The sequence below is a fragment of the Chiloscyllium plagiosum genome, unplaced genomic scaffold (assembly GCF_037043375.1).
Source record: "Chiloscyllium plagiosum isolate Xiang-an unplaced genomic scaffold, Cpla_swu_hap1 HiC_scaffold_5, whole genome shotgun sequence".
NCBI classification, from domain to species: Eukaryota; Metazoa; Chordata; class Chondrichthyes; order Orectolobiformes; family Hemiscylliidae; genus Chiloscyllium; species Chiloscyllium plagiosum.
The window spans coordinates 5,959,480-5,984,309 of NW_028270143.1; the positions used below are offsets into that span (position 1 = coordinate 5,959,480).

The 24,830-nt window shown below is 40.2% G+C and overlaps 1 protein-coding gene across 13 annotated transcripts in view; it reads right to left on the reverse strand.

The window, feature by feature from the left end:
• Window positions 1-2,019: 2,019 nt before the first annotated feature.
• The window catches only part of LOC122549677 (WAS/WASL-interacting protein family member 3), a 100,560-nt gene continuing 77,749 nt past the window's right edge, over window positions 2,020-24,830 (reverse strand). For 12 of the 13 annotated variants that reach the window (XM_043689519.2, XM_087986947.1, XM_087986953.1 and 9 more), the window contains 3 exons: window positions 23,019-23,234; window positions 17,770-17,871; window positions 2,020-3,958 (listed from right to left, as the gene is read on the reverse strand). In XM_043689519.2, coding sequence (XP_043545454.2) covers window positions 3,918-3,958; window positions 17,770-17,871; window positions 23,019-23,234 — 359 coding nt within the window. In that variant the 3' untranslated portion in view covers window positions 2,020-3,917. Of the gene's footprint in view, window positions 3,959-14,766; window positions 14,846-17,769; window positions 17,872-23,018; window positions 23,235-24,830 lie in introns of all 13 variants that reach the window. The other variant, XR_015757150.1, reaches the window with a different exon arrangement.

The window sequence follows — 24,830 nt, forward strand, 5'->3', positions numbered from 1 at the left end:
TCTGACAGTCGATCTTTTTCCCAGCATTGAAATGACTAATACTAGGGAACATGCATTTTGAGATGGGGTAAGTACAAAGGAGTTACAAGGGTTTTTGTTTTTTAAAAAGTGTGTGGTTGGAGTCAAGAATACGCTGCCAGGGTGATGGGAGGGGACAGATATGATCGGGGTGTTTAAGGGACTTCTGGATAATCACATGAATATGCAAGGAATGAAGGGATCTGGACCAAGGGCAGGTAGAAGGGATTAGCTTAATTTAGCATCATGTTTGGTACAAGCATTGTGGGTTGAAAGGCCTGTACCTGTGCTGTACAGTTCTATGCTCATGGTCATTAGTGACTCACTGATACTTTTTTGAAGTAGCCGCTACATAATGTCCTCGACATGAATTAATATTCAAGAACTGCAATCCTCTTTTTTTGTGCCAGTTATAACTAACCATTGAAGCATTTTCCCATGATTCCTGTTGACATTGATAAGATTCATTATGATGTCATACTTAGTCCTGTCCACACAAAGCAGAACAAATCCAATTTGAGCAATTACTGACCCATCCCCCTACTCTCAATCAGCAAAGCAGATAGTATTATTGTCACTATTACAAACAACATTACCTCACACATATCTAGCTTGGGTTCTGCCATAACCTCTTAACTTTGTCATGTAACTTTGGTCCAGATGTGTACAAAAATATTGAATTCTCTCAATGAAGAAAGAGGGGGATAGCCTTTGATATTGAAGTACTATTTAAAAAGAGAGCCTTTCACCAACAGCACATGGTAAAATTTAATGGGAATCAGGAGTGAAGGCTTTCCATTCACTTAAGTTATAGCGAATGGAATGGAAGAGGATTAGGCTTCTACAATCACAACCATTTTGCTGCATAGATTCCTTTCGCTCAGCCACCTTCATTGCTTCAATGGCCTTCCCAGAAAGGGGAGAAGGTTGCACTATAGGACTATCACTAAACAAGTGATCTGAAGGCCTGTGTGACTGTTCTGGGAATGTGGGTTTGGATCCCACTATGGCAGATGTTGAAATCCATATTCATTATGAACAAAATCAAGTTAAAGTCCAAATAATGATCATGAAACCATTGTCAGCAATTGTTAAAAAAAATCTGGATCATGAAAGTGTTTTTGAGGAGGAAACCTGCCCTCCTTACCTGAACTGCCCTATAAGTAACTACACAATAACCGATAAAATGAAATGCCCCTTGATTGGAGTGGTTTGCTCGGCAATTTCAAAGGCAATTAATGATTCATAATCAATGCCAGCCTTGCCAGCACCATGCACATGATTAGAAGAGCCTACAAGTGGTAATGTCTGCAGATGGTATTCTGTATTATTCAAAATTCCTCAGATAATGAAGCAATTTAGGCACATGTTCACCAAGAACTGCAAAACATTCAGCTAAGGTTTATAAATGCTATATATTCAGCTATCACTGCTGCCAGTGTGTTATACAGGGTTGTGTGCATTCAAACCTCAGAAATACTTGAGGTAGGTTCACTGCCACCAATCTTTCTTATTGATATGCTTCTAAGTTACCAACATCAAACGGAGGATTCTGACATGAAGTTTCTAGCAGATGATGGACTCGGTCTTGATAAACTAAAGTTTGATTACATAGTAAAAGGTAAAGTCACCATCACTACACCAGGCCAGAGGGCTGCTTGCACATTAGAAAAAGACAACTGGTGATGATTTATTCTGAGGGTCACCACCTCAGGCAAGGGGAGCAGATAGTCCTTCGCGGTAACGTTCGCTGGTGAGGGAATTGAACCTATGCTGTTGGTTTCACTCTAATGCAAACCAGCTGTCCAGTCAACAGAGCTGACTGACCCCTATCGAGCTAAATTTCACTCTGGGATCTGACTTGTCCAGTTAGCTGACATTATATTTGTATTTTTATTTTGTAACGGAATGGATAAAATGGTGTCCTTATCCTAGTGTGCCATTAGATGAGAGGTTTCATCCCAGGATACACTGATGCTAAGAAAATAAAAGATTTTTAAAAAGTGTTTCAATGTGTTTTTAATACTGCTTATATACATAGAAAATTAAAACCTGCAAAATACAGCTAGACAGAATATTCAATGCATTGTACTCTGAATAAACAATCCTGTAATTTTGTCTAGAATATCTTGAGTTCAATTATTTTGTACTAATTACTTTTTTAATCTTTAAAGACTTTCCACCTTTAATACATTGTTCAGGTGAGGTAAAGAAATATTAGCTTAGATTTTGCATTATGGAGAAGTAAGACTGTTCACCACTGACCTCATAAGCCTGACTGGGAGGTCTTAGTGCAGAGATTGTAAGACCATTTGCCTCCTCTCATGATTCAGTGGATAATAGCACTCTTCACTGAAGATCAGTGCTGTGTATCCCCAATGAATTTATCAGGCTACCCAAACAATCAATTAATCACATTGAAAAATTCTCACTGACAGCTAACTAGAAAAAAAAATTGCTTTGTAAAAAAGTTACAAATCTTTGTAATAAAGATTGCAACATATATAGAGAGTGCAGGGAGAAGCTGAAATAACATGCAAAACTTCAAGAAAAATTGCTAGTTTTTTAAAACTAGTCTATCATAACAGAGGCATATAATAACCTTTGACAATTTTTCTTTCAGAGTTGGATCTATTGTTCAGCAATAGTTTTTGTTGAGGGATCACCATTTAAAAAACAAACAGTTAACCTGATTGAACAAAGTGGTTTTCTATGAAGTTTTTAATGATAGTGTAAAAGAAAAGGGCAAGTTCTTGCCACACCAACTGATGTTACTCCTGGAAAAGAAGAGGGTATAATCTACATTGCAACCTCTGGAGGTACAGTAAGTGATAGAACACAGCTTCAGGATTTCCACAACAATGTATCCACTAAACTACATTGGTGACTAATTCAGTTAAATGAAATGAAGGCTTGTGACACTAATTACAGTTACATGCATTAAGAACATAACTATGTAAGATTTATCAGGCTTTGGCATCTTGCATTTCATATTGCAAGAAATACACAACCAGAGATAAACAAAGTCAAAGTATTTACACAATTGATTGTAATACTTAACAAACAATTGATGTTGCAAAGTTATAACTAAAGCTGGAAAAGTTTTTTTTTAAAAAATAGCAGCAAATTGAAATTAGAATGATTGGATAAATTAAGTATCTGAATTAAATTTTGATTACCCTTTAACGGATCAAATCCAAAACACGTGGGCATCACAAAACTCTTGTATTTAACCACATGTAATAATGTCGCCTGCAGGGAACAATACTGAATATACCAACAACCAAACTATATTTTGGTATTCAGTTGTGTAAAAGCACCTTAAAAAAGGAGAATAGAAATTTAGGTCAAATCCTAATTGCTTAAAAAAAAACACAAAAAGCTAAACTAATGCCAAAGCTAGGAGCGAGTGCATGAAATTTATATTAAAAAAAACACAAGCTCCCATTTAAGTGTTACTAACAATGGAACAATAAGTTGTAACTGAAGTATTTCCAATCCGTAGTAACATTTAATATTTTTCACAAATAATTCTCTTCAATTGGAAGTATTCAGATTTCCTGACATCTATTTATCTAAAATAATCCTTACTCGGTCCAGACAGCACTTCTAAATTTTTTTAATGATCGAAATGTACATTTCAATTATTATGTTAATTTATAATGATTTTAACTATTTTGCTAGGATATAGATAAATGTGATCAACAATGGAACAATTTCTGTCACTATTAATTACAAAGGAACGCAAGTTTCTTCAAGTATATGAAGAAAATTGTTTTCATATTACTAACTTAGGAATAGCTATTTTAATAAATTCAAGGCAGAAACATCTTTCTTCTGTGATGTCACATGCTGTCTTCCAATGGATGGTCTCAACCACAAGCAGCGAAATTAACAACTCATCTTAATGGTGTTGTAGCCAGATGAGTTTTGTTGCTAACTGGAAGAAAGAACATGTAGAAAAAAAAAGTCAGGAAGTAAAATCACAACTTTGCTATATTTTCCAAGTCTCTTTCTTTTAAATCAAGACTAATAAATGGTAAAGTTGAATTAAATATACACTTCTTTACATGGAAGTCAAAATTTCAACCAAACTCAGAATATAAATTTACTTCTTACTACTAAAATCCAATAACTAAAATTACAATTTCAGTGGACCTGTGCACAAAACCAGCAATCCATGATAGTTACCAGGGAACTATGGATAAAATGGAGGAGCGAGGCTGTCTCCTACATTCTCTCTCTCTAGTGTTAGAGGTGATACAGACAAAGAATTTACAAGGTAATGTCCAAATGTTACACTGTTTTAGGAGGAACTCAACAATTGAAAACTCTCAATGGAAACTAGAGTCATAATGGAAATGATTTACCAACCATTTGAATCAATTGTCTGCTGTACAGCAGAAACTTAATCATGCAAAAGGTTTGCTTCTGGTCTTTCATGTCTGGAATTTGCAGTGAGGTATAGCCCTGAAGTGATGATATTCTCAATTGTTTCACCTACTACCACTGACTGCATCAGTGGGTTTCCCAATATTAGTCATTCCACTTTCTTTCCACACCCAGCAAATCTATGGAGAACCGACATACAATTTACAGGACACAAGAGATAGTTTGGGCCAAAGATACCTGCATATCCACATCCATACATTACTGATGTTTGTATTTCTCATTTTAGAATATAGCACATTACAGCATAGGAACAGGCCCACCAGCATGTTATTCTAAACTAATCCTATCTGCCTGCACATTGTCTATATCCCTCATGCATCTGTCTCAATGCCTCTTAAACTTCACTATCGTATCTGCTTCTACCATCTCCTTGGTGGTGTATTCCAAGTACCTGCCAAACTCTTTAAAAACCTCCCCCCCCCCCCCCCCTCCCTCCTTATCCTTAAATCTTTTCCCCTGGTATTTGACATTTGGGAAATGACTGACTATCTATACCTCTCAATTTTGTATCCTTCCATCAGGCCGACCTTCAGCCTCCAAGACTCTACCAAAAACAAGTTTTTCCAACCTCTCCTTATAGCTAATACACTCCAATTCAGGCAACATTCTCATAAACCAGTTTTGCACCCTCTCCAATGCCTCCACATCCTTCCTATAACGTGGCAACCAAAACTGCATACAATACTGCAGATGTGGCCGAACTGAAGCTTTGTTCAGCTGCAACATGACTTGCCAACTTTTATACACAATGCTTGACTGATGAAAGAACACAAGCTGTATGCCTTCTTTACCATTTTATCCACTTGTGTTGCCACTTGCGCCCAAGATCCTTCTGTATATCTACACTCCAAAGGGTCCTGCCATTAGCTGTATACTTTCCTCTTGAGTTTGACCTCCTAAAATGTATCACTTTACACTTGTCTGGATTAATATCTGCCATTTTTCCTCCCAACTTTCCAATTGATCTGTATCCTTTGACAACCCTCTCACTGTCTATAATTCCACCAATTGCCATATTGTCTGCAAATTTAATCAGATCACCTACAGTTTCATCCACATCATTGTTACATATTACAGAGGTCCCAGCACTGATCCTTGTCATGACCTTCAGTCAAAGAAAAAGACATACCCCTACTCTGTCTTCTATAACCAAACCAATTTTTATTCAACTTACCAACTCACTGTGGATCCCACATGACAATCTTCTGGACCAGCCTACCATGAGGGACCTTGCCGAATAGTTTAGTAAAGTCCATGTAGATAACATCCACTGCCCTACCCTATTATGATGAGTGAACTTTCTGGGTGAACTAATGCTAGAAAATTGTTTGGATATTCATGGATGCAGCAGTATAGTATAAATCAATACAGTAATGACCTACAGTGAAACCAATCAATTGTGCTGGTTAGCGTATCTCTCACTCAGGAACAGTTCTCCCAGAGTTTGGGCCAGCAGATAACCCTGAAAGTTGGCCTCATCTCCTCACAGTCATGCTGACTTGGTAATGGAAACTTTAATGTTTTCTCCCTATTCTGAGGCTCCTGTCCTTTAGCTTTGACTATGATTGATAATGGATTGATAGGTCAGTCTAGATCTTCTAAAGGCTTTCAAAAATGCTGCCCACAAATTGTGTCAGTATTTGAAATCATCCATTCAGATTTTTCTTGTATGCAATTTGAAATTTTCAACTCTGCCTCTCAGATCGTATGTACACAGCCTGGCTTCCATTAGACAGTCTATAACCCACCAATAGTGATGCTGGTATTAACTATACCAAAAGAACGCCAAAGCATCAATATTTATGAAAATGTAAAGTTGTCACGAGCATAAAGAACTATCTTTTTTAATACTTGTTAAATATTCTATTAAGTCTAAATTTGAAAGACTTTTAACTGGAATTCCCTGAATAATACTGCCAATGGCTGCACAAATCTTCCTAGGCACATGGAGGCAGTTTAGGGATTGGGGGCTAGCAGGGCAGTGCCGCGTGTAACACTGATGCAAGGTGTGTTGGATGAACTCCACAGCGTATTTCCACTTCCACAAATCATCCTGGAAGTGTGTTCCACTGGCACCAGTCAGCCAATCAACACGTTTGAAAGGGAAATTAGATGTTAACTGTGCATATCAGCAAAGTCTTATGGGGTTCTGCATTATGAGAGAAGTCCAGGACAGTATCGGAGTCAGGCTTACAATAGAAGATCAAAGGGACCTCAGAAACTACTGTCAGTTGTGCTATCGCAGAGTGACAAAACTGGAACAAACAGGTGGATGTGGTCATAAGCATTCGGAGTGTGTTCTGGGCCTTCATTCTTAATAATACCTCAATTTTCTTTTACAGTACTTTCATTTTCCACCTGACCGACTGGGGCTCCTGCAGTGTCCTGCCCATTGTCCTTATTTGAACAGCAGATTCCTAGCCTGCTTGTTAATTGGCCACCTCTCATGAGATTGTGTGAACATTGCACCCTGTCACACAGAGTCCTAGCTCCTGAGAACCTTTTAAAGTGGACAAGATTCTGCTGAGTGCAAATTCATTGGATGAGAAAATGCAGTTTGTGCGTCCAAACTATGACAGGTTTCCTCTTAAAAAAAAAACTAAGCAGATTTGTGTGCTATTTTGGCATGGTGGCTCAGTGGTTAGCACTGCTGCATCACAACAGCAGGGACCTGGGTTCGATTCCCACCTCAGGCAATTGTGTGGAGTTTGCATGTTCTTCCCATGTCTGTATGGTTTTCCTCCCACAATCCAAAATGTGCAGGTCTGATGAACTGGCTATGCTAAATTGCCCATAGCATGAGGTGCATTAGTCAGGGGTAAATGTGGGGAAGTGGGTCTGGGTGTGTTACTCTTCAGATGGTCAGTGTGGACTTGTTGGGCCGAAGGGCCTGTTTCCATACTTTAGGGAATCTAATGTCCTGATGTGTGGCATTAGAGTTCCAAAATGATGTCAGTGACATGCAAGGGCTCTTCTGATGTGAATCACAGATTCATATAGAGTCAGAGATATACAGCACAGAAACACACCCTTTGGTCCAACTCATCCAAGCCAACCGGATATTCTAAATAAATCTAGTCCCATTTGTCAGCATGGCCCATATCCCTCTAAACCCCTCATCCTATTCATATATCCATCCAGATGCCTTTTAAATGTTGGAATTGTACCAGCTTCCCCCACTCCCTTTAGCAACTTATTCCTTACACACACCACCCTCTGCATGAAAATTTTGCTCCTTAGGTCCCTTTTATATCTTTCTCCTCTCACCTTAAACCAATGCCCTCTAGTCTAGACTCCCCCATCTTGGTAACAAGACCCTGTCTATTTACCCCATCATGATTTTATAAACCTCTAAAAAAGGTCACCTCTCAGTCTCCGATGCTCCAGGGAAAACAGCAGCAGCCTGTTTAGCCTCTCCCTATAACTCAAATCAGCCTGGCAACATCCTTGTAAATCTTTTCTGAATCCTTTCAATTTTCACAAAAATCCCTCCCGTCGGAGGAAGACCAGAATTGCATGCAGTATTCCAAAAGTGGCCTAACAAACGTCCCGTACAGCCGCAACAGGACCTCCCAACTCCGATACTCAATGCTCTGACCAATAAAGGCCTTCTTCACTATCCTATCTACCTGCGACTTCACTTTCAAGGAGCTATGAACGTGCACTCCAAGGTCCCTTTGTTCAGCAACACTCCCCAGCACCTAGTGTATAAGTCCTGCCCTGATTTGTTTTTCCAAAATGCAGCACCTCGCATTTATCTAAATTAAACTCCATCCACCACTCCTCGATCCACTGGCCCATTTGATCAAGATCCCGTTGTAATCTGAGGTAATCTTCTTTGCTGTCCACTACACCTCCAATTTTGGTGTCATCTGCAAACTTACCAAGTATAACTCCTATATTCACATCCAAATAATTTAGCTAAGTGACAAAATGCAGTGGACCCAGCACCAAACATTGTGGCACTCCACTGGTCACAAGCCTCCAGTCCGAATAGCAACCCACCACCACCACTACTGTCTTCTACCTTTGAGCCAGATCTGTATCCAAATGACCAGTTCTCCCTCGAATCCATATGACCTAACCTTGCTAACCAGTCTACCATGAGGAACTTTGTTGAACACCTCACTGAAATCCATATGTCCACTGCTCTACCCTCATCAATGCTATTTGTTACTTCTTCAAAATACAATCAAGTCTGAGAGCTATGATTTTCCATGCACAAAGCCATGTTGACTATTCCCTAATCACTTCTTGCCTTTCCAAATACTTGTAAGTCCTGCCCTTCAGGATTTCCTCCAACACCGTGGGCGGCACAGTGGCAGTGTGGGCGGCACAGTGGCACAGTGTGGGCAGCACAGTGGCACAGTAGTGGGCGGCACAGTGGCACAGTGGTTAGCACTGCTGCCTCACAGCGCCAGAGACCCGGGTTCAATTCCCGCCTCAGGCGACTGACTGTGTGGAGTTTGCACGTTCTCCCAGTGTCTGCGTGGGTTTCCTCCGGGTGCTCCGGTTTCCTCCCACATCACAAAGATGTGCAGGTTAGGTGAATTGGCCATACTAAATTGCCCGTAGTGTTAGGTAAAGGGTAAATGTAGGGGTATGGGTGGGTTTCGCTTCGGCGGGTCGGTGTGGACTTGTTGGGCCGAAGGGCCTGTTTCTACACTGTAATCTAATCTAATCTAATCTAATCTAAAAAAACTTACCCACCACTCATTTCAGCCTCACCAATCTATAGTTCCTGGCTTTTCCCTATAACTTTTCTTAAATAGTGGCACCATGTTTGCTAACTTCCAGTTTTCTGGCACCTTACCTGTGATTGTTTTTTGTTTAGTTATAGCTCCAATTCTACAAATATTTGAGATTTTCTAAAATTCTTTGAAGTTGCTGAAGTCTAACAGGATGCTGTAACAGGTCCTGGAGGAGTTAGTTCAAGGATCCTCTACAAGTTAGTGCTCCAAGACAAGGGCCCAGGCTCATACTCACATCACTTAAGACTTTCTCAAATGAAATCTGTCACTTGCTGCAGGCATTACTGCAGCCAGTTAATAGGATGAAAACATTGTTGCCCGTGGCAATGAAGCAGATGATCTTTAATGTTTCTCCTTCCCTCAACAGTGGAACGAAGATATTTACAACTTTGCACAATTTGCTGCTGCAGGAACAGATGCTTGAGGAGAAGCAAGGAAGTGGATGAGGGAGGCAGGAGGCAGCAACAAAAAAATCCCTCTCTGCCAAACTCGACCTGAACAAGTCATGCATCTCTGCTATCATAACTGCAACCTTAATTCCACATCTGTTAACCTTCCCTCAGTCACTGGCCGTCATCGCATTCACTTGACATTTCTTTTTGTCTTATTCCAACTATCTGGTTCATAAGTCATATGTTTAAGGATATGATTTTTAGTTTCATTAATTGAAGATAGCAACTGTATATAGTTGGGGCAATTGGCTAAGACATGTGCAGGCAACTCAATTAAATGCACTTTTAACACATTTAGAGTTAAATACAGGCAAAAGGATAACATACACTACATTTATCTTATGAAGTCAGAGGTAGAAGTATAAAACTTGCATAGTAAATGAGTATCTTTGGGCTTGTGCTGGATCCAGGTGGTGTATACTGACTTCAATGTAAGATTTAAATTATATATAGTCCCCAGCTCAGGGAAGTATCAACTGAGCTCTTTGCCATCATACGTGGCTGATTGGGCCTCTTGTGAGCCACGATCAATTTGGTTGGACATCGAGGCTTCCCAGACAAAATGCCCTCTCATCAACCTGTTGTTTAGGGACAAGATGAGAACTGTCACTGATCACTGTAAAAGCCCAATTATCCTAAATACAGTCAAAGCTTGGAGGATGATGCGACAAAGGGAGGGTAATTTTTAAAAAAACCTCCCCCTTCACTCCTTTAGTGGGAATGTTGGGATTTCAGCTAGGCTTGATAGATGCTGGTTTTAAACTTTGGGAGTCCAGAAGAGTCACCTACTTGGGAGACCTATTTGATGGGGAGGTTATGATGTCCTTTAAATAGTTGTGTCAGAAGTTCGGGCTACCTAGCAAGGACCTCTTCCAGTATTTTCAAGTACGAGACTTTATACAAAAAAACCACACTGATGGTTAATATTTATAAATCAGATATGGAGGGGTGTGCGCTCCGGTCTGAGGGTGCCTCGGTCAGTACTTTCTATCGCTTGCTAGGTAATAATGCGTTGAAGGACTTGGAACGACCATATAAAACCTGGCCTCAAGAATTGGGGGTGGAAGTCTCCTCAGAGGTGTGGCAGGACATCTGGGAAAATGCTAGGAACATCTCTATCTGTAAGAGGACTCAAGCTATTCAATTGAAGAAACTTCATAGGGCCCACATGGTGCCAGAACGGCTTGCAAAGTTTAAGATAGCAGCATCCCCAATGTGCCCGAAGTGCAAATTAGAAGTCGGTACTCTCACTCATTGTTTGTGGACATGCCACAAGATCCACAGGTACTGGGACAACGTAGCGAATACCTTGGCAAAGATTTTGGGAATGGAGACTCGATTGATCCACTGTCTCTCCTTTTGGGCTTTCCAAATCTTCCCTCTCTCGATGTACATGGGAAGAAACTGTTTACTATCCTCTCTTTTTGTGCGAAGAAAACATTTTAGTGAGCTGGCATAGGATAGTTATGGAAAACATTCCCCTGCACCTCCTTACGAATATGGTGCACCAGAAAACGGAATTGTTTTACAGAACATGGTGGCCCTATATTGATGTAGATGTATTGGCCATATTATCTTGGGCCTTTGTCTGGCCGTGAGGATGATGTCTGTCGGTTTGGGGACCCCTGGAAGGAAGAATCCCACATAAATACGGGTCTACTCACTACTGCTCCCACTGATGGGAAGCTGTGATGAGAGTGTGTTAAGTGTTGTAACTTTATTGAATGTAAATTAAGCTATCTTGTTATGACTTGGTATTATTCTATTTTGATTTTTTTTTGTTAGTTATTTACCATCCTGTAGCTTTTATTTTAATATATATCCTCTTTTGTGTTAGTAATTTGTAGAATAGATTAGTAGCCTTTTTTTTATTTATATTGTTGTTGCTATTATATTGTAAAGTGGTTACAATATTTTGTACGAGTTTTGTAATTTTGTAAACAAACCTAAAAATTTTCAATAAAAATATTTACAAAAAAAATGGTGAAACTTAGTTGTAAACAAAAGGACTTGCTTACCAGGGTCAGCAATAGTTGTAAATCTCCATTGCCAATATGTTATTCATATTTAGTTACAGAATCAAAGGGTTGTGTTGAAAGTAAAACAATGTGTTCGCATTTTTATTTGAACCATCCCGAAACATGTCACAGAAAAACATGGTTTCGGATCAAGCCTTACTTAGAAGGTTGTTCTGAAATTTAACTATGTATGCTTGTTGGCAGAAGCAAGCAATTCGTTGTGAGAAATTACAGAGGCAGTTGTAGCTTGGTTTTGGTGCAGATGACAATTTGCTAAATGGAGAATACCAGCAGGAGATGATAGTCAATTTGTCTTTCAAACAGAGAAAATAAACATTCTTCATTGGAATGAATGTCGGGCTCTATTTCAGATTAGGATTTCTTGAGGGAAAGTAGTGGAACAGTTGCTTAGGCTTGCAACCAGTTCAAGAAATTTATAGTAGTCCTGGACCAGTATCGAAACGTAACCCAGATGATAGCTGAAAGTGGAGACAAATTAAAAATGAATTCAAGAGGTCTGTGGTATATCTTTGGGGTGGTCTCAAAAAGTGAAAGCATTCACGATTGTTGTAATGTATAAGTATATCCTTTGGTGGAAGTAAAAAGTAAACAGTTCATATTATATGCACTTGTAAATTACATTATGTTAACAGTGTTAATAGTGATTTGTTTAATTCTTTTTGATTGACAATAAAGTTAGTCTTTGCTCTGGAGACAATTACTGGGTATGTGGATTTGCTATACACTGTTACAAATCCTGCCAGGATTTGTATGTCTTCAATGTCTGGAGGGATGGTGAAAACTCGGCAGGGCTGGGAGCTGGGAGTGGGGTCGGAGCCAGTACCTGGAGTGGGTGTGATGGTGGGGGAATGGGGGTGGAGGCATGAGCAGGGGTACTGTTCCCCTCGAAGTTCTTGAGGGTGGGGATGGGGATAGTGACAGTGGGGGGGGCGTGTCAGCAGAATGCAGGTGAGTGGCGCTGGTGGGGTTGGAAGTGGTGGCAGACACGGCAGTAGGGGTGGCGGATGTCACTGAGCATGTGGCATCGGCAATGATGTGAGGGCCGGAAGTGGCTGTGGGAGTGGCCATGATGGGGGCAGAAGTGACATCATCAATCAGCGTGGGGGTGGTAGCTGCATCAGCCACGTGGCTAATGGCGTTTCCGAGGCCAGGGGAATCTTCTGGAATGTTTGAGGAGCGCTGGTTATGGAGGTGGGTGGATAAAAGTCTGTTGTACTTAGTTTTTGATTTTGAGATGGAATTGAAATACTGTTTGTTGAGAGTATGAATTCTCCTGAGGATGTAGTACAGAGTGGGTCCTTTGCAATTCTGAGAGTGTAGCCCTCAGCTGAGGCAGGGCAGACTGTAGAGAGGTTAGGTGCTGGTGCATTGCTGCAAGCGTGGAGCGGAGGATCTTGAAGGAGAACTATTGCTGGTGTTTTTGAATCTGTAGTCTGTACTGTTTGTCCTGTTCGGGTCCGAACGCTGCCGGTTTAAAGGTGGTCCGGAGTCCGTGTGGGATGAGTTGGTTACGGAGGCAGGCACTGAGGAAGCAGATGTGGCTGTGGTAGCGAGTTTGTTTCACGACATGGTTGAAGAGCTTCAGGGCAGAGGAAATGACCTGGGAGTTGCAGTGGGAGAGGGACTCCCTGAGATTCTTGTAGAGAGAGGAGGAAAACCTCTTCAAGGCAGGCATCCTTGCAAGAGGATTCGCAGTAGGGTTAAAATCAACGAGGTAAAAACAATGACTGCAGATGCTGGAAACCAGATTCTGGATCAATGGTGCTGGAAGAGCACAGCAGTTCAGGCCGCATCGAGGTCATGCCTATCTAGAATCATTGTTTTTCCATTTACCAGAGAGACTCCTGGCCCTCTGGGTAGAGCATGCCTCCTCCTCCATACCTTCTGAAAATGAGGTGACCAATGCAGGATCAGACAGACTTTGACCCTGCGCTTTCCCATAATGCACCATTCCTGTGCACCTTTCCCAGGTCAGAATCAGACTTCAACTGATTTCCAGAACATGACTCAGCTGCAACATCTCTCCAATTAAAGACACAGTCTGGCTTTAAACGATGCAGGCCAGCTTTAACAGGTGATTGCCTTAGACACATTCAGAATTCAGCTGTGGTGTGCAGCCATTCATTAGCACAGGAGGTGTTGGCTGTACATTGTGTTCATGAGAATAAGCAGGCAGCATGCTTGGAACCAGCCCAGTTCATCACAATACCCACACCTATCAACCTTTGCAGCTTGCACTTTAACATTTCTCCAGGTGAATTTGAGAAGCAGTAATCAATCCCAGAAACTTGATATTAGTGGATATTATATACGTATCAATTTTAAAAAATACTCAAATCCCTACAGTCACTGCACCCCCAAACTAGCAATTCAAAGATAGGGCATTTTCTCTGCTCAGCAAGTACAGCGATGATTGTTTCATACAGAGTAACTTAGTGTCTATTTTATAGGCTTGTAACTTTCTGCATTCGTGGTTAGAAATATGAACAAAAGCACATGTTATCAATAGCCAAAATGGTTCTTTACCGCTGGAGCATCTTGCATCCAAGGAAATAGTATGTAGGAAAACAGCAATGGCAAAGAATAAAGCAACCAAAACAACAGTGATTTTGTAATCATTTTAAACCTGCCTGGCTAGCCAGCCAATCATGCCAGTGGAAAGGCAGATCTGTTCAGAGATCTAGGTATAATTACCATGCTAGTATTTGACTAAGGACATCAAATAGATACCGGACTGCAGTTCACTGGTTCAGGTAGCCTGGAGACTAGTCCAACCAGCGGAAAGTATATAGTTTCAGAGTCATTCTTCAATCAGCCCATATGTAGCTGTCTCAGACTAACAGAGGATACTAACATTAAATAGCTGTCAGGTTGCCACTTGGCATTGGAAAAGTTAATCTACAGCATACTTAAAATTTTAAGAAAATATTCGTCCAGCACCTGACACATAAAATTGCTGCATTTCCCCATACTAATGCATCTCACTTGATGAGTCTAGACAAAACCAGCTATGTTCTCCAGAGGTAACTACGGTACTGGGTGATAAAGGATTACCTGCTTGAAGTTTACATGATGAGGTGACCTCGGTCTAAATGGTGGTAAAAGTTCTACAGCTCCCCTCTGTGGCCTTGTACTGGGGAAGGAAACAAGATAAGCTGATGTTCCATTCCTAATTGCTATCGACTGACACTTACAGTAAGCTTCATGTGATTGGACATCAGATGTGGGAGATACAGGCTCAGCTATGGTGTCACCGGGGTCAAAAACCTGCTCAAACAGGCAGTAAAGTACATTTTCTTAGTCAGAGAAATTGCTTAAATTAAACGTTCAATGTTGATATTTGATTTAAAAGTATTGATGTTGAGTTATAACAAAGCCACTATGTTCTGCTCAGTTATTACCTAAAATGAGTTAATTCACAACTTCATATTCCTTATCAATCAATTATTCCATAAGTCTAAAAAAAAAACACCTCTTGCAATGATTTGACACAAACGTATCTAACCAACCTCATTGAAACAATCTGGAATATTTGCTCTCAGTAGGAACACAATCTGCTCAGTGATTAAAGCCTATTTGATGCATTAAATTTACTACAATATAACCATCTTGTTAAGCCTTAAAAAAGTGTTCAGTTTTACCATCATTAAATTCAGAAAAGAATTAACTGTGGAAATGTTCAAGGATCGGCATGTGCTTGTGTCTGGGAAAACAAAGCTTCAAGAGCAGAACAAATCAGACAGCACAACCATAGAGGTTCACAAACATGACTCTCGGAAATAGATCTGATATTACACTATTTGATGTAGCATAATAGGAGTGCTAAACTTTTCCTTTTACACCAGCTCTCTTCACTATATATTCTTAGCTTTTTCCTTTCTCCAGCTTTCTGTTTTAACCCAACTTTGGGACTAAATTCAATTACTGTATTGAAACAAGAAAAAGAAATTGCTGGACATTACTGCATAGAAAAAAAAACATGCTACAATTTTAAAAACACTCATGGATGGGAAAACAGTAATTTTAAATTTAATCCAGACAATGGTCTGAAATATAAAGAGAAAATTGGAGAAACTTAGCAGGTCTGGCACAACTAGAGAAAATTGAAACCGATATTCTTCAGTTTTTTTAAAAAAAATTCATCTTGAACTTGAAGCATTATCGCTGTTTCTTTGCTTTTAATTTACCAAATTCATTAAATTTGGGGAAAGTACTTTTAGGTTGGAAAATAACTAATGTAACTCCTTTATTCAAAAAAAAAACAGAGGGAGACAGAAAGCAGAAAATGACAGGCCGGTTGGGTTAACATCTGTCAGTGCAAAAATGTTAGAAGCTAGAATTAAAGATGTTATAACAGGGCACTTCGATATGTCCAAGGTAATCAGGCAGAGCCAACATGGTTTGGAATAGTATATGAATAGAAAGGATTTAGAGGGACATGGGCCAAATGCAGACAAATAGGACCAAATCAGATGATATGTCCAGTCAGCACAGACAAGTTGGACCAAAGGGTTTGTGCTGTATATCTGAAGGAAATCCCGTTTAACCAAATTTTTGAAGCAGTAACTTGCGCGATGGATGGGGAGCCAGGGGATGCATTGCACTGCAAGCTCAAAAAAGGTATTTAATAATGTACTACACCAAAGGGTACAGAGAAGAGTCATAGCATTCAACGCTATGGGCCTAGTGCAGGAAAGTGGGACTAATGTAGGCAGTAGTATGCCTTTGGCAGTGAAGACTTGATGGGCTAAAGAGCCGCAGTGTTGGGATGAAATATTGCATGATAGAAGATTGGCTGGCTAACAGGAAGCAGATAGAAGGAATAAACTGGTTTTTTTGAGGCTGACAGGATGTGGCAGGTATAGTGCCCAGAGGGTTTGATGCTGGGGATTCAACTCTTTATAATTTATCTAAATGACTTGGATGAAGGGTTCAGAAGCATGGGAACTAAATTTGCTGAGGAGAAAGAAACAGGAAATGAGTTGTAATGTGCACAGAGAGATAGATTCAGTGACTGGGCAAAAACCTGGCAAATGGAATATATTGTGGAAAAGCGTGAAATTGTTCATTTTGGCAGAAAGACTAAAAAAAAAGCATAGCACCTCCATGGTGAGACCTTTGAAACACAAAGCAATCTGGGTGTCCCGAGGTATGAATTTCAGAAGGTTAGAATGCAGGTACAGCAAATAATCAGGAAAGCTAATAGAACGTCATGTTTTATTACAAGGGGAAATTAATGCAAGAGGAGGGAGGTTTGCTTCAGTTATACAGGGTATTGGTAAGACCATATTTGGAGTAAGGTGTATAGTAGTGATCACCATACTTACAGAAAGATGTTAATGTATTGGAAGCAGTTCAGAAAAGATGTATTAGATTAACACGTGGATTGAGGAAAGACTAGGCAGGCTCGGCCTGTATCCTCTGGAGTTTTTAGAAGAGTCAGAGGTTATTTCATTGAAACCTATAAGATACTCAGGGGTCTTGAGGTGGATTGAGAAAGGATGGTTCCTCTTGTGGAAGAATCTAAACTTGGGGGTCATAGTTTGAAAATAAGGGGGCACCAATTTAAGGTACAGATGAGGATAAAACATTTTCTCAGAGTTGAGTGTCTCTGGAATTCCATTCCTCAATGGATGGGTATATGAATAGGAAGGGTTTGGAGGGATATGGGCCGGGTGCTGGCAGGTGGGACTAGATTGGGTTGGGATATCTGGTCGGCATGGACGAGTTGGACCGTAGGGTCTGTTTCTGTGGCTGTACATCTCTATGACTCTATGACCTTTGGATCTTTAAATATTTTTTAAACCAGTGGTAAATAAATTTCTGATCACCACTATGGAGATGAAAGATTATTGGGGAAGTGGGTCTGCAACATCCTGGTCAGTGTTTGTATAACAAATCTGAAGCAATCAAGTTGATCACATTTTACATCCTGCCCAATTTCCCTACCCTTTGAATTCAACAAGTGGCATCAATCCCCCACCATGTATATTTGATTAATCATTTATTGACCTAAGGATTATACTTAGATTAATACTGAATCAACAATGGGCTCACCTCTTGGTTGCTTGCTGGGATATATCCTGGGAAATGATTTATACTCATCTGGAGATGGAAGGTCTTCAACTGAATGGAAATTATACTTGGACTCAAAGTCATCTGTGAAAAACAAAAAATTAAACAAATCAAAACCAAATAAGAAACAAGCCAATTTTTAGTTCACTGGTGATTTTTTTCAGACAACACTTGAATTAGAATACAGTTTCCATTAGCATGAAGTTCAAATTCTGCTAAAAGGTTTCAGGGTTGAATTTCCACTTTGTTTGATGAAGCAGTAAGTGATTTGGAAAACCTGAGGTGTGGAAAATCAAATCAATATCTGTTTACTGTTGACTAGGAAGTAGTGTTTAAGTGGGTAGCACTGTTGTCTCCAGGCCAGAAGCCCCCATTCAAGTCTTACTCAAGAACTCACGGATCAAAAATGGTGCATTCCTCACACACCCAAAAGGTTCACTAATAATGCAACAGATCGCCAAGGGTAAATGTTAAGAACAGAAGAGATCCTTTAGCAACTGAAGCTCCTTTTGGGAGTTGGGGAAAGAGAATTCCAATATCTGCAATATTATGCTTTTGTGCGCTTTACTTCCAATTTTCTGCAGTCAGCTGAATAGCATTTCATAAGAGATGTAGAAAGCTGAAATGAAGAGGAAACCTAAAGTTCAGGCATTAATTTGTTGCAATTAAAAAAAAAATGTGACAAAGCAGCCTAGTAGCCACTGTTTCATGTGATGAGTGCTATATGACATTCCTTTATTCACTCAAAATTACAGGTCAGAACTGCATCACGATCATTAGCTGTGGATTTTCTTTTCATTCAGTGACTGTGGGTTTCGCAGTATTGTTTCCCATCAGTAATTGCCTTTGGAGTGGTCATGGTGAGTTGCCTTCTTGAACCACTGCAGTCCTTGGGATGTAGCAGCATGTAATGAAGTTGGAAGTGTGTGGTGTACCTTTGAGAGAGAGTGAATGCTGTTTTGCACTGAGAGCTTACAAGCGCCTGTCATAACTAGCTAGCAGTCTCCATGTACTGGAAAATTGAAAATATTAACAGTTAGCTGTGAAACAGATCTCACAGTTGATTGCTATTTTGATAACAATTGAAATTTAACCTGTTTAAATTATATCCCAAGTTGCTAAAAATCAATCTATTTTGATTTTATGGTTTCTGCCAACCTCAAAGCAATGAGACGATCTGATGTTTGGGATAGAAAGCTGCAGGCATTTTGAAAGTTAGACAGAGTAAACGGCCACTCAAAACACACTATCAAAAGGTACCTTTTCCATATGAAACTTCTTTGCAGTAAAAGACAAGACAACCCAGGGAGATAGTCAGCCGACAGGAGGAGGACACCATAGATGACAGCCTCTGTGTGGCTTTGAAATTAGGTTGATTTAATTTTAACATGAGGTTTTGTTAGAACAGTATATTGTTATAGAGTTGGAGGCAGATAACAAATATCTGCCGTGGGCAGCACGGTGGCACAGTGGTTGGCACTGCTGCCTCACAGCGCCAGAGACCTAGGTTCAATTCCCGCCTCAGGCGACTGACTGTGTGGAGTTTGCACATTCTCCCAGTGTCTGCGTGGGTTTCCTCCGGGTGCTCCGGTTTCCTCCCACAGTCCAATGATGTGCAGGTCAGGTGAATTGGCCATGCTAAATTGCCCGTAGAGTGAGGTGAAGGGGTAAATGTAGGGGAATGGGTCTGGGTGGGTTGCGGGTCAGTGTGGACTTGATGGGCTGAAGGGCCTGTTTCCACACTAAATAATCTAATCTAATCTAATTTAAAACAGAGGCTGCTTAGGAGTTGTAAATAGTTGTTGTTTAATGCTCACTTTTAGTGTTAAAGAATAAATTGATTTTTTTTCTTTAAATAGTAGAATTTAGGAGTTCTGTCATCCATACTTTAAACAGATTACTAGGAGAAGTGAGCTTTTCGGGATGTTTGATTTAATTAGCAGGAGGGTTCACCCCGCTGTATCGTAACACATGCATGGTGCTGTTTGGAAGGGATTTCCTGGTTTTTGACCCAGTGACAATGAAGGATCAGCAACATTGTTCCAAGTCAGGATGAGGTGTATCTTCAGCCATTCCTCAATATATTATAAAGCAAACTGAAATCAGTTGAAGTAAAAATAATGACTGCAGATGCTGGAAACCAGATTCTAGATTAGTGGTGCTGGAAGAGCACAGCAGTTGAAGACTGACATCTGTGATGCTTAGGACCTCAAGAGGAGGCCATGATGGAACATCCACTTGGCTCTTCAGACCAAAGATAGATGTATATACTTCAGCTTGTCTTCTGTATTGATGTGCTCAACTCCTCCAATGTTGAGAATGGGGATATTTGTGGAGACTTCACTTCCTGCTAGTTGTTTAACTGTCCATGACAATTCATAACTGGATGCAGCAGACGTAAAACACATGTAACAATGGAAAGGAAATGGCCAGTTCTCCAAGATCAGGTTTTCCAGTTTTATTTTCAGCTGCAGCAGTGGAAGCTGTTTGGGTGCCAGAAGAGTTGGAGCTTCAGTAAATGATTTCTTACGGACTTTCTCTGAATGTCTCTTGATGTTGAGTGGGATGTAAGAATCTGTGTCTAAATTTACCTTTTTGCCCAGGGGTGTGTTTATGGGGTGTTGCTGTATTGGAACAGTAAGTTAATAATAGTTACTGCATCTATTATTTTGTTATTCTAAATTCCTTCCTTTTGTTTGTATTTTAATTATAGTATCTAACTAAATTGTTTTGCTTAACGTCGAATGGTTTGACCAGTCACATCATCATCTGGAACACCCACTTCACATCTACCTTTGAATTAAGAAAGGATTAGAGTGTAGGCTACCTTCTGAAAATAATTTGAAGGGTGTCTGGTCTGGTCCATAGCATCTTTCATTGAACTAAAGTTAATCTCCCAGCTTGATATGAAATGGTAGAATGGTTGCTATTCCAGGTCATAATGTTACAGATTAACGGTTCCACTGTTGGTGGCCCACAACACCTCATGCCATGTCCATTATTCAGTTGCTAGGTCTGTTCAAAATTCATCCTATTTAGCACAGTCATAATGACCGGTATCCAGTGTGAAGACAGGACTTTGACTATGCAATGATAATGTAGTTATCACTTCTAATTTTTAAAAGAAAATTTAACATTTTTCAAATCAACATAAATTACATAACTCTGGAGCAGGTGGGACTTGAACCCAGGCCTCCGGGTCCAGGGATTGACACTTCCATTTTGCCATAAGAGCCCTTAGTAGTCACTTCTCCCAATATTCTCATGGACAGATGCACCTGCTGCAAGTAGATGAGGGAGTACAAGGTCAATTACATATTTCCTCCTGGTTGGTTATCTCGCCACTTGTTGCTGATGCAGTCCAGCAGCTATATCCTTTTGGACTTGACCAGCTCGATCAATAATAGTGTGAATATTATAGATCACTCCCAGAGTACATTTTGTGCCATTTCCACCACAAGTTCTTCTTTTCATTGGTGTTCAACATAGAGAATAGTGATTCATCAACGGAGAGGGTGATGGGTGTTTAGATGATAATCAGCAAGAGACTTCCATCCCCATTTTCAGTCTGATAACAAGAGACCTAATGGGGTCTAGAGTCAATGTTCAGGACTTCCAGGGCATCTCCTTTTTGACTGCATACCACAGTGCCATCCATAGGCTTCCCATTTATCCTGACGGATGTACTCACTGATGGTAATTGTGGAGTCTCAGATGTTATATAAATTCCACGAGTACAAGTGGATCAGGCTGTTGTTCTACTAGTCCATGGGAGGAGTCTCCCAAATTTGGCACAAGATCTTAAATATTGGTAAGGAGTACTTTGAGGGCTGCGTTTGTGTATCTTTATTCATCCACAGGATGTGGGTATCACTGACGAGTTCAGCATTTATTGCCCATCCCTAATTGCAGAGAGGTCAGTTCAGAGTCAGCCACATTGCTGAGAGTCTGAGGTCTAGGCCAGACTAGGTAAGGATGGCAGCTTCCTTTCCTCAAAAGGAAATTAGTGAGCCAGAAGGGCTTTCCAACAATTTACAATGGATGAATGGTCATCATTAGACTCTTAATTCTAAATTTTGATCACTCAAATTCAAATTCCACCATCTGCTGTTGGAATTCGACCCGGTTCCCCAGAACATTATCTCAGTCTCAACAGTCCTGCAATAAAACCATTAAGCTACTGCCTCCCCTTGCCATTTCCAGTAGCCAAGCCGATGCCAGTGTTTGCTGTCCAGTTTCTTTCTTGTCATTAAACTTTGTAATCGTTTGATGCGACAGAGTGGCTTGCTTGGCCTTTTTCAGAGAACAGTTAAGAGTCAATCCCATTGCTGTAGGTATTGGGAGGGGAAGGGTCAATGCTCCAAAACTTCCATAGAGTTTTGATATCTTGTATCATGTGTGTGCAGACAATCCAGAGATCACTGGCCAGAGATCATTGTTAACTTGGTTTGAAGGTAGGCCCATCCCTTCAGAGTCAAAAGGTGTTGGGTTAAATTTCACACCAGGGCTTGCTTAAATAATTGAACCTGATATTCAATGCAGTACTGAGGGAAAGCTGCACTGTGAAAGGTCTTGTCTTTTAGATAGGTCATTAAAGCAAGACTCTTATCATGTGATTAGGTGGATGTAAAATGATCTGTAATTCTATTTGAAGAACAGCCAGATTTTTCCAGTATTCTGGTCAACATTTTCCCCTCAACCAATACCATAAAACAGATTATCTAGTCAACCTTCTTGTGACTATTTGTAATTATGATTTACTGAAATACTTAGGCCAGCCACAACTTAGGTTGGAAAGAGATTGTGATGGGAGGGGTAAGTTTATACAGCAGTAAGTATGCTTCTTAAATAATCTTTAGAATATATTACATCTGCATATATTTAATATCCATTTCAAACAAGCCTAACTTTTCTAAAGAAAAAAGCCTCCATTTAATATCTGGCACACCAGTATGGCTGGCAGGAAATGATATGCAGAACTTCCATATTAATAACTAGATGAAACAATTGCCTTTTGGAGGTGGACATTTGAACTACTGCTGATCTCATCCACCAGCAAGCACTCACCTTGACGTCAACCTTGGCACAGGATTATAGTGTATATGGTTTCAAGTTCCACTCCAAGTTAAATTTTTAGATTATTAAGCAAAAAGAAAGAATTTTAGTTTGAGGTTCAATTGAATTATGGACATCTTACACTTGCTTAAAGTCAAAACATTGTCTATAATTACCATAGATTGGTGACTGTGTAGTCAAAGCTCCTTGTCGAACTTTAAGTGGCAAAGGTGGTGGTGGTACTAGTGGTGCCGGTGGGGGTGGGGGAGGAACAGAGTGCAGCGATGTCCAGGTCAGGCCGGGTATATGCTGGCTTCTGCTTGTAAGTTCCGTACTGGATGACCTAACGGGTGGCAGTGGGGGTGGTGCTGGTTTCCCACCATTACTGTGTACTGAGAAACAAACAGAAACGATCAACAAATATACACGATAAACACTTACTGCAGAATTGAAAATAGCTGTTACAGTTGCACAATCATTGTGCATCAGTACAAGCACTAAAAAAAAAAAACTATCTGAATAATTTTATTCAGAGATTTCATTTTCATTCCACAGATAAGTGATGGAAAAGCTGAAAGTGACTTAAAAATGAACACAGGAAGATAAGTTGGTGTTTCATCTTGAAGAGCTCATTTTGCCATTCAATTAGACCAGCCCTAATAATGACAAACTATCAATTCAACTTGATTTTATAATGCTAAGTACACTTGCCTAACAAGGATTTAATAATCTTCGGTTTGAAATTTTGATTAAACGAGGCTCAGCACCCATATAAAACCCATTTACTAGCCTCTCGATATCTGTACGTGAACTCTGAAATTTCTCTGCTCATTACAATTATAGGTAAAAACAATGACTGCAGATGCTGGAAACCAGATTCTGGATTAGTGGTGCTGGAAGAGCACAGCAGTTCAGGCAGCATCCAAGGAGCTTTGAAATCGACGTTTCGGGCAAAAGCCCTTCCTCACGAGGAAGGGCTTTTGCCTGAAACGTCGATTTCGAAGCTCCTTGGATGCTGCCTGAACTGCTGTGCTCTTCCAGCACCACTAATCCAGAATCATTACAATTATATGCTGTCATAACAGTTACTATCTTCTTGCTACTTAGAAAGTATTCGTATCTATCTTTCTTAGAAAGAAAGTCAATGACTTCACACATTCTCCACATTGATCTGAGTTTTGCAGTTGTCACAACTCAACCTTTAAAAGTTCCTTTAAAACTTTATGTTTCAGTCTAAGTTCTTTAGAATACCATCCAGCATCTGCAGGTTTTTTTTTGTATCCAACCTAGCGTTGCCAGCAAATAGATATATGGCTCTCTCTTGCTTTATTCAACACATTCAATGGCAAGCACTGCTGTCTCACAGCGTCAGGGACCCAGGTTCAATTCCAGCCTCAGGTGACTGTCTGTTTGGAGCTTGCACATTCTCCCGGTGTCTGCGTGAGTTTCCTCCAGTTTCCTCCCATAATCCAAAGATGTGCGCAGGTTAGGTGAATTGGCCACGCTAAATTGCCCATAGTATTCAGTTTCGTGTAGGTTAGATGCATTAGGTTTAGGGGTAATGTAGGGTAGGGAAAACGGTCATGGGTGGGTTACTTTTCAGAGGGTCAGTGTGGACTTGTTGGGCTGAAGGCCCAATTTCCACATTGTAGGGATCTGATGATTCTAATTTACTATTTGTTACAAATAGGGGTGTTTTGTTCAATGCTTAAATCTCAATCACCATCAGTTTAAAAAAAAGTTTAGTCATTGCCACATTGCTATTTGAGGAAGACCCCTCTACAAAAAGTAGGTGTCTCAGCTCCTACATTACAATAGTGTTGATGTTTCAAGAATACTTCATTTGCTAAAAAGCACTTGAAAACATCCTGTGATCAAGAAAAGCACAGCATAAGATGTAAATCTTTCTTTAACACATTTAGCAGCCATTAGATTTTGAAAATTTGTCATTTAATAACATTTGTTTCTCTTATAAACACGACTAATTA